A 10,808-nucleotide genomic window follows, 5' to 3' on the forward strand; every position below is an offset into this window, starting at 1 on the left:
ATAGTTAGTCATTATCAATCTGTAGTGCCACGCTTAGCTTGCTATTGTCTCACTATGCAGTTTCCTTTCTCTTCTCAACTTGTTTAACATTTATACGAATCTTTGTTTACTTACAGAAGCTCCTCTAATATCCAAGGATGTTATGAAGTGTAATTGATAATGATTTCACTTGAGTTTATTGTTGCATTATTTTTTATTTAAGTGGACAATAGTGCTTCAAACGGAACAGGTACTAAATTTCCAGTTGATGTTGATAGAAATCCAAGTGAAATAATGTGATGCACTATACCGAAATTTGGTTTGTTACAATAATTTGCCTCCCATAGACTCAAGATGTATAAAAATGTAGTTATGTGTAAAAAAGATCTGCGTGAATATGAATCAGATATTTATATAATATGTGCAGTGTAGAATAATTCAGTATTTATGTAAGTGTATAGACTTAGTTTTTGTATGATATTGATTTATAAGAAGAGTACATCGATCATGTGAAACATTTTAACTTGTTCTGGACCAATTTAGTGAATGTATATGAATTTCCGTGGTCCTTCTAGACATGACTGCTCACGAGGCCGTGCAAGGTGTCTACTGACAATGGCATGGCTCTTCTCATTTTATACTGTAGCTACTCTGCTTGTTAAATAGAATAGTATCCGTCCACCAGGCGATGTAATCACTCGATCCAACTCATTAGACACCTTTCAAGCCTAAATTTCATGTCCAACGCTTATATTGGATGGCTGAAAAACTACTTTATTTCCAGATGGTATCAGATACGAGTATACACAATTTTAAATAATTAAACATCAACTTGTTGAAACAATACTCTTCATATTTTTAAATTATATTAATTTACGACAATTTTTTACTTCCACAAGTTGTTGTTCGATTATATTATTAATATAAAAAAAGTCTGTGTCCACTTCATAACTTTTTAAACCAAATGTGAATTTTATTTTAACCATATAAAATCTTTATAGTCTTTAAAATGATCAAAATGTAGTACTCTTTAAAGTTTTTCATCACCTTGTGTATGTTGCATTATATTTGTGTTAAATAAAACCAATTTTTAATAACCCAGATCCATTCATTTGACGTTTTCGTACCGACCTCCTTTGCTCCCTTTATCAAAATTTTCACCCAAAGGGATATAAAAGAAAAGAAAAAAATGCAGCAACATACATACTCGATTAAAGACTATATACAATTATTTAAAAAAATGCAGATAAAAATAAATGAAGCTCTGAATATTGGAGGTGGTAGACATAATAATAGATTGATAAAACAATAAATGTGATTGGAGAAAAGTATAAAGAAGTAGAAAAATATGCTTCACTGTTTAGTTAAATTGAAGAAGGAACATTTTGTATTGAATATAACGTACTATGAAGGAAGAAACAATTTGTAATAATTACAGTATAGAATGTTATGGAAATAAAGACGAATATTTTAATTGGTAATAACACTCATAAATTTGTGAAGTTTTTTTTTGTAATAGTTGTTCGAAATGGCATATTTTTTTGCATTTTTCCTTCATTTGAATGGCCGGCATGTAACGTGCATTAATAAAGTGTAGTGTAAATACAAATCCAGAGGTGTAGAATATATTCTAATTAAGCTATCTTTCTATCAAAAGATAGAGAGGGAATAGTAAGAATATCTTGCAGAAGATGTATTTAAAATCTATATCATTATATTTTGAGTACAAGGTGGCTTTGATTCCAAAATTGATCATTTTTGAATGAGTGAGTGTTGCCCGCTCTAGATCCAGACGACTTTGATAATTAAACAACATGCGAATTTCCGGAAGCCCCGCCTACTAGATTTTTCCACAGTCATAAGTGTTATAAGTGTTATAACACAAAGTTTTTTTTTTAAGACGATTTAGATATTTTTTAAAAGAAGAATAGATCGATTATCGATCGAAATGTTATTTCTTTAATTTTTTTTAAGGTATTTTTGCGGACAAGTCGGTATCGCAGAGCCCGGTGGAACCGGCCTTTTACAAGACGAGGTTTTTAACCTCAAACACTATTATCATACAAGAAAATTATACAACTTGGTTAATTTTTAGAAGATTTAATAATTTTAATCGAATTCCATGTCGTAAGAAACCATAGTACCCTTTGGAATCAGGTGATCACCCGTTGCCGTGGAGTTGTTTATTTATTTATTTATTTGTGGCGTCCTTGCCAAACTTGCTTTATTGTAGAAATTTTATATTTTGTAAGTATTTTTAGCTTTAAGCCGGGGAAAAAGACCGGAAAATCAATTTTCAGAACTCGCTTATTTACAACGAGTCGCGGAACACCGTTTTTACCACCGTCTTTACAATTTTTTCGCATCTTGCTGTCGAGGATGGAAAATCCAAGTCTTCAGAAGAAGACTTTGATTTTTAACGTCCTTGACTTTTTAACACAAGAAGTCGGGACGTCAAATCTTTCGGAAGAGCGCAAAGAATCGATCGAGGTAGCGATTCAGTGCTTAGAAACAGCTTACGAGATCACTAGTGAGGATCGGCAAAGTCTAAGCAAGGTCGATTTATTGAGCTATATTCGCGTAACGGAACAGGTAAAAACGGTAAAGCGACTAATTAGGGATCACATGTTAAATTTTTTCTCGACTTAGGGCGTCTCAGACGACCAGTTACGAGCCGGAGAGCACCATAAGAACTTAGGTAACGCAGCAATGAAGAACGCGGAATACGAAGAAGCAGTGGCCCATTACACCAAGTAAGATTGTTAGTTAATTGATGTCGGAGCGAATTATAGCAATTATTTTAGGGCTATCGAAGCTAACCCAAAAAATGCTGTATATTTTTGTAACCGAGCCGCGGCGTATAGCCGACTTGACAACAACGAGCAAGCGATTAAAGACTGCAAGCAGGCGTTAATTCTAGATCCATGCTACGGTAAAGCATATGGGAGGTTAGGCATCGCCTACTCTAACCTCAATCAATGGGCTGAGGCAGTCAAGGCATACGAAAATTCCCTCAAGTATGATCCACACAATGCTAGCTATCACACCAACCTCAAATTAGCTAGAGAACGCCTTATTGATTCAATGGGTAAGGTGATTGATTTTTTATTGACAAAAATTAAAACGATTTTCTTACAGAAAGCGCAGCACCTCCACAACATCGACCGATCGACATAACGCAGTTCATCAATAACGAATCGTTTTTATCCATGGCTAGGGAAATGATGGCGAACCCGGATTTCCAAAATATGTAAGCACTTTCTCAAAATTTTACAAAATGTTCTGGAATAAAACAAATTTTTGTTTACACTTCTATTAAAATTATAGAATGTCGAGCATTATGGCAATGAGTCAGTCAGGCGACACAAATTTTGAGGCTCTTTTTCAAGCATTTCAAGCGTAAGTTACGTAAATATAGGTGGTATTGATGGCTCCCCTTCGACCCTGTCTCCATGATCCTGCATGTTCATTTTACCTTGTCATTTTGGCGTGGACTTTATTGTTGACTGTGTTTTTTTTTTAATATAGGGGGCAGAGTTTGGCCAGCCAGATGCAGAATCAAGATCCACAATTCGTAGAAAATCTAAGGAGGCAGTTCGATCCGCAAAACACTGGAGGATCAAGTCAGAACAAGCGTGAACCTGGTGACGACGGCTCCAGCGGGGACGCACAATAAATTCCTTTTTCATTTACTCTCTCTCACACTATTCTTTCTTTCAAAATTACACGTAAATCATGAGCAGATTTTATTTTGATATGTTGTTTAGGCGTGACTTGATCACAAATTGTCAGAATTCAAAATTATTTGTTTCGTTTGTCAAACCACCACACTTTAACACATAAATTCAAAATTTCGTAACCATTTCGGCATCATGTACCATCAATAAAGCAAGTCAAAATTTCTTTTTTTTCGTTTTTTTTTGTGTACGGTTGTGTTGTTAAAACGCGTTCTGCTAGAAGACGACGCTTGCAAGCTAGATTATTATTATTTTTCACTACTGTGGCCTCACTAGGTAACAAATTTTTAATAAACAGTCATTTATATTCCATATTGTTGCCAATATTGTAAATGAATTTTAACGAGGAACGTTACTATGGGTAGGGAATACTGTTGGGTGAAACGAAGACTATAGCTTTATTCTGTGAAGTTAATTTAATATGTTGTTGATATCATTACAAATGGTGAATTTTAATTTTATTACTATTATTTTTTTTCAGTTTTTGAGTGGGGATTTTACATTTTTAGCGGTCTATATATTTTGTTCTATTTTATTTACTATTGTCTTCTTTAATGAAAATTATATTTTGTTGGTACTAATTATTTAATAGACATGTTTAAAGAGAATTATTGACATTTTATAACCTTCACAACCCTTCCAATTTTTTGTCAATTGATTGACATATTTTTATTTTTGCAGATGAAAAACGTAAACCAACGTAAGCAAATAGTGTGCAAGAGGCCGCTAGATGGCACATGCTGTTCATAACGCACCTCGATCTCAAAAAATATATTAAATCATGATTTTTTTTCCTTTGGTACAAATATTTCTACAGAACATTTTGTAGTAAATTGGGCTAAATTTCTATTGGTGTATTATCAATATTTTTAGTTTAGGCAGAGGTTTAGGCGGATAGGTACTCGAGAATGTCCTTGAGAAATTCTATCTCCTAAAGAAATCAACCCTACCTATTTTAGGGGTTGTTTGGTCTACAATCTACAATACCTACGACTTGGTCTTCTTGACACACACTGGTGTTTTTAATTACATAATCAGAACATTTCCAAATAACGGAATTACCTATAATAAAAGGGTCGGGGGAAGAATTCCCCTTTTTCGTCATGTAGATCAGGTTCTGCGACTGCAGTAGAGACCTGAATTCTTTTTGCAGAAACGAAGAAACTAAAACGGAACTATAAGTACTTAGGTACTTTAAGTAGGTAATAGAAAACTAATAGATATGTTTTTAATTAATTGCTTTAGTTGGTCCACAAAAAATAATACCTAAATTGTAGGTACCGAACAAAGGTTTTAATTACAAGTACAAAACAAAAATCCAATACCTACATTAAAAAAAACATTAAAAAACGAAATACGCAACAAGAGATTAATTTAAATTAACCAAGATTTTCCGATGTCAGTAACGAGTGTTACCTCCCCGTACATCCAGCAATATGTGAATTCGTCGAGACATACCTTGAATTGAGTGTCTAATCACACTTTGATTTTGATCAATGCTATCCCATTCTTCTACAAGTCTCTTAATTCTTGTAGCATCTCTAGACGCACCAGGCGAGCCCTAACACGTCTTCCTAACTCATCCCAAGCGTTCTCTATGGGATTCATGTCAGGACTCATCGCAGGCCATTCGAAAAGTGTAAGACCTACCTATTTCCTGCAGATACCGTATGACGCACCTGGAGGTACGGAGTCTCGCAGTATACCGCATTAACAAGAACTCTGGCCCTACAAATGGTGCGAAAGGAACAACATAGTCTGCAAAAATGTCCCTAATGTAATTGTTTGCCTTTAAAGTTCGTTCTTGAATTATAAAAAGCTCAGTTTTTGCCTCTAGCGAAATCCCCGCTCAAACCATAACAGACCCTCCCCAAAATTTTCATGTTGAAGTATGGCTGAAGAATATTTCTTCCCTTGTCTTCTCCAGACTCTATGACGTCCATCCGGTGATCGCAAAGAAAATCGTGATTCATCCGAGAAGAGAATTCGTCCCCAATCATGGTCTTCCCAATTTTGAGGCATTCTAGCAAACTCTAATCTCCGTTGCTTGTCCTGTCGTGTAAGCCTGGGTACTCTATTCGGCCTATATGCACTTAAGCCAGTTGCTACCAATCTTCGTCTAACTGTCTGAGCAGGTACAACTGTATCAAGCACACCTCTGAGCCAGTTCAACCACGGTTTGGTGACGATCTCGGAAACACGCAGCGTCAAAACCTATCGTCTCTTGCAGATGTGAATCACGGGCGACCTGAACCAGGACGTCGGGTGTACAGCTCGTCAAATCTTGGATGGCCGCTGAGATTTGGGTGCGCAGTAGTACAGTCGAAAGTATAGCTTTTAAAAGTAATCTTTGAACTGGGACCTGACAACGTGGAGTTAGAACGAGTGTATTTATGTAGCTGAGTGTACGTTTCAGAATTATACTCTACTTTACCGCTTCACTTTGTCGCATCTCTATCCCTCTTCTGCGCATCCTAGCGGCCATCCAAGATTTGACGAGCTGTACCTCTGTGTCTCGCGGTACCTTGAAGTGCTCGTCGTCTCCGGTTACCCAATTGCAAGAGCAGCATATCGAACACTTCGGCCATCTGCCTCTAAAGCCTTCCCCCCCGCAAATTCTTCGGGGGATATTTGCACTTTTTAAAAGAATGTTTAAGAACAAGCAAGCAACCACCATAAACAGCAATGGCAAAAAATTGAACGGAAAGATGCTCCCAATGAAAATAATGATTTAACAGGAAAAGAAAAATAATAACTTAAGACTTGCTAGAAAACTAATTGACAAATACTAAAAATTATACCTAATGTTACAAAACGTAAAGGATGCAGGTTACTATCAATTTGCAATTTGCCAACAAACAAACGGTGGCCATTTTGAACATTTTTTGCACTAAATAATGTTAAACTTATAAAATTGTTTTTTATTTTTTAGCACGTAGGCTTTGAAAATATCTAGGAAACAAATAGTGCGTTGTATTCCTTGTGAAGTGGTCTTTCAAACGAGGTATCACTTGACATACCCTTCCATTTGAAAAAAAAAAGTTGGGCACTTCCGGGAGCAGATATGCAAAAACCATATGCGTCAAAATGTGGGCAAGGAAAAATAAAAATCGACCTCTTTCGGGATTTTTTACAAAAATTGCCTATTTCCAAGTTATGAATTTTATTCCAGTTAAAGTTTCCACCCTGTATAGGTACTTAATAGTCCATCTCCTATTTTTGATGTAATTCATATTAATTTATTATTTACGGTACAATAGTAAATTTTCTTTCTTCTTGGGTAGTGTCAGTTCTATTGTTTCATGTACTATCGTTTATTTTATTCTTTTCTTAATGTTATTATATTTTTCATTTTAAAACAATAACAATAAAATCTGACGTACTTTCTGTTATCCAGTAAATATTTTGGTGCAACAACATCTTTATCATTAGATAAAACTTTATTTTTTTACGTACGATTAATACCTACATTTTTATTTAAAAATATCTTCAGTTTATATTTCTTTCTAATGTGCTTACAATTTAATGCGTGTATTTAAGCACCTAGGGTTCACAGACTATTTTCATTTCCAATGAGGTCAGAATTTGTAATAACAAATCGGGAAAAACATTTTATTTAAATAGACGAGTGTAATTCTTGTTAGTAATGTTGGCAAAATAGCAACCACTCTTATCTCCGAAAAATGTCATCCCAAAAATTAACGCTCTTGGCCTGCAATCTTTTTAAATGTTTTATAACATTATTTTATTCAGGATTTTCATTTTTAAGAGATTTCAGTATTATTCGCGCTTGCCAAAATGTGAAATGGTAGACTTAGTGCGCTAACTAATAACAATAATAATTTTAGATATAAATATTGTTGCGAAACTTTACGTCCGCGTTAAAAGAATTTCTCAAGGTAAATGTGTCTACAGCTTTGTCATTGCTTGATAAAGTTTTTTTTTAATGAATAATGTAAGGTGGTGTGTTTTATTAATGTAATAAGATATCCGTCGAATTAAGCTCAGACACGATTTTAGCCGTCAAGACATATTGATATTTGTAGATATATTATTTTATTATTATTTGAAGTATATTTGGTTGAGATAGGGCTTAAAATATTTCCATTTTATGAGACAGGTGTTGTCGATGTTCCAATATATCACGAGGCGCGCTTAAAAGCAAAAACAGCTTAAATATTTTCGTGTGATTGTTTAAGATTAATACGGACCCAGTTGCTTTCGCAAGTGTTTATAAGAAATTGTGCGAAAATATCCCGATCCGCTTGAAAGGAATATGGAATGTGAAAAACAGTTGCGCGAAAAATAAAATTTCTTCGGGTGAGCGTTGGTGAAATATTGCAAAACAACGGAGAAAGATCTAGCAAAGGTTTAAACTGGACACCGTTTTTATTTCAACACGTTTTATTAATAACTCGGAAAATAAAAATAACAAATATATCTGATCTACTTTCGACGACTAATGTGAAATCGAGTATTTTGTTACCAACAATTGAACTGGAAAAACGTCTATAATTACTCGTGCACTTGTGGCCTACATTTATTTTGGGAAAATAAATTGGTCAGTGAAATAACGCTAAACTTCGTGTTGCAACAGCGTCTTTCGGATCAAAACGAGTTTACCGATAAACGTATTACCCAGATTATTTTACATCCCAGTTAAATTTATCGGCCGAAGATTCGCATTGATGGCATTCCACTCTAATTTGGTTGTTTGGCGTTTCGACAAAATGAAAAATGCTTTCGGGAAGCTGGCGTTATATTTAAATGCGACTATATAGACGTTTCATTACGCCATTGAAAAATACAAAAATATTTAATAAAGTACTATTTTAATCTCGATGGAAGCGCTGAAAAAAAAGCGATATGATTAAGTCGGGAAAATATTATTTACGAAAGCAATGTTGCCAAAGTCTTTTGCAAACTTCTAACATAGTGGCCAGGTTAAATATAGCTCGTGTGCTAATTTGAGGAACACATCGTCCTACTGAAATATCTAACACACGCCCTCTTAAACTGACGCTCTCCTCCTCGGATCGAGGATATCAGCGCTCCTCCGCCACTTTGTCCCATCCAAGCAAAATATGAGCGACCGCCAGTGTCAGCTGCGCACACCGCTGCATCTCATCACCCACCACATCACGTCATTGCAGATCGGTCCATTTATTATCCGTTCTTTTTGCAGCACCGAGCGATATGCGTCACGATTATTAACGTGAGACCCATTGAAAAATCTCGCGACGCAACTCGCCTCGATTTTATCGAAAAAACCCAAAAAGAACTTCCCTCGATATCCGCATCCTCATCCTCAATTTGAATATTTTTGTGTAAGTTGGAACGGACGATTCAAGATATAAAAAATTAAAAATATAAACGAATTTTGGCAAGCGAATAGTTTTAAAGTTAGAAGGCGATAAAAAAAATAGACGAATGTAATAATGATTTGTAAGGAGACACAAAAACATGATGTATAGATTATTTTTAAACAAGTAATGACAGTGGTAATGATACTAAAGAAAAACATTTGGCTCATTAAATTTGCTACTCTATACCGTTATAAATAGTTTTATAAATAAATAAACACAACACCTACAGGGACTGGTTCATTTGGGCAGGTTAGAAAAATATTTGAGCTCTCTGATGAACGGCTCTAACAAACAGAATGTATGTTTTTACTCAAAACTTAATATAAATTTAGAATAAGAAAATAAATATTCATAAAACTGTTTTTTCGTCTTTTACTAACAAATTTTTTCCTGATACCAATAATTTACGAAATCCTTCCAACAATAATATGCGTCCTGACGGATACAAATATTTTTACATTCTCGCAGCTCTTTCCAAAATTTTTGCAACCGATTGTTCTCTCCCTGGTGACTAATCGATCCCCACAAAAACTTTTCTTAAACAACAGTTTCATTTTCATTTTTTATTGCGGCGAACTCCGAAACCTTCGCAACATTTGCTGCTCGAAATTTATAGTCTCGCTTAAAAACCCACCGTATCCGTAATTCTAATAAATTACAGTCAATTTAACAATCAATCTTGAATTTTTCCGTACACCTTCAAGACTAAACAGATAAAACGGTACAACATAAACAAACCTGGTCTGAAGTTTTAAAATGTCAGCTCAATCTAATTCAGACTTTACCCAACGACAATCACGCTTCTTCGACCATTTATTCGATCGTTCTCGTTTTATTTAGGTCTCATATCCAACAAACGACCCTTTCGACAGATCCACCAAGCCATCCAAAAATATGACACCAATAATAACCGACAAAAATTGGCACTTTGAGTTTTTATATCTCAAGCTCCAATCGTCAAACAGGTGAAGACAATTAATTTAGTTACCTAAGAATCGCATTTATACAATATGCAAAATTACAAGATTAATTTCAGCTGAATCGCACTTTTTGAACTGGCACTCGCAGTCCCCAAAACGTCTAGAGCTTTTTTAAACTGCTGAAAGCCCCTGATTTTGCCAATGCCATAAATCATAACTTTTAAGTATTCAATTTCACAACGTTCTCTTCAACAACTGCATCACCCTTAGAATTAGAAACTGGATCCTAATCCGAGACCATCTTGATAAAAGTGACACTTCATTTAAACATCAGATTTAAAAATAATAGTAAAATCTGATGTCTACAAGATTTTTTGAAAAATATTCGAATTCTAGAAGGGTGAAATTTTTTTTACTGCTCTCAGTCGGATCCAGTGAGTGTTTCGAGTCCAATTTTTAAATAATTCGTCTTAAACGTGCAAACTTTAACGTACAGGTTTTGGAATTGCGAAGGTGGAACACTTTAAAGTGATCTCTTTGATGTTTACAAAACGTTAAAAGACTGGGAGTGTCTAATAATTCGTTAGATAGAGTTGACACTCGAGATGATGAAAAAATGAATAGTAATATTACAGTTTCATTAATAAATTTCTAAGAATACATTTCAATTCATCTGTTGTATTTTCGTGAACAGTTTGGAGGTGATCTGTCGAAAAAATGCGTAAAAATAAACCTCGCAGTATGAAAAAGTTCGGTGGTTGTTGGAGGATATTTACAAACAAGTCCGTTGAATTCGAATTTATGTT

At 34.8% G+C, this 10,808-nt stretch overlaps 2 protein-coding genes across 6 annotated transcripts in view; both read left to right on the top strand.

Annotated features, from left to right (window-relative positions):
* Positions 1 to 1,076, top strand: part of Ptp99A (Protein tyrosine phosphatase 99A) — a 146,235-nt gene extending 145,159 nt beyond the window's left edge. For all 3 annotated transcript variants that reach the window (XM_069060255.1, XM_069060254.1, XM_069060256.1), the window contains one exon: positions 117 to 1,076. Coding sequence is in view for 2 of the 3 variants with exons in the window: in XM_069060254.1 (XP_068916355.1) it covers positions 117 to 157 (41 nt within the window). In the remaining variant the exon portion in view is untranslated. The remainder of the gene's footprint in view (positions 1 to 116) is intronic.
* A 747-nt stretch (positions 1,077 to 1,823) lies between these two features.
* Positions 1,824 to 4,324, top strand: LOC138139895 (small glutamine-rich tetratricopeptide repeat-containing protein alpha-like). 3 transcript variants are annotated; one of them, XM_069060473.1, is made up of 8 exons: positions 1,826 to 2,014; positions 2,075 to 2,226; positions 2,280 to 2,571; positions 2,629 to 2,732; positions 2,784 to 3,067; positions 3,118 to 3,229; positions 3,307 to 3,378; positions 3,508 to 4,324. In XM_069060473.1, exons 3-8 carry the CDS (start codon positions 2,359 to 2,361, stop codon positions 3,653 to 3,655), a joined length of 933 nt encoding a protein of 310 aa, XP_068916574.1. In that variant the 5' UTR covers positions 1,826 to 2,014; positions 2,075 to 2,226; positions 2,280 to 2,358; the 3' UTR covers positions 3,656 to 4,324. The 3 variants fall into 3 exon arrangements, with proteins under 3 accessions (XP_068916575.1, XP_068916574.1, XP_068916573.1); XM_069060472.1 differs by having other exon boundaries at positions 1,826 to 2,226; XM_069060474.1 differs by lacking the exon at positions 3,307 to 3,378 and having other exon boundaries at positions 1,824 to 2,226.
* Positions 4,325 to 10,808: the final 6,484 nt, after the last annotated feature.

The sequence above is a fragment of the Tenebrio molitor genome, chromosome X, assembly GCF_963966145.1.
Source record: "Tenebrio molitor chromosome X, icTenMoli1.1, whole genome shotgun sequence".
Lineage (NCBI taxonomy): Eukaryota > Metazoa > Arthropoda > Insecta > Coleoptera > Tenebrionidae > Tenebrio > Tenebrio molitor.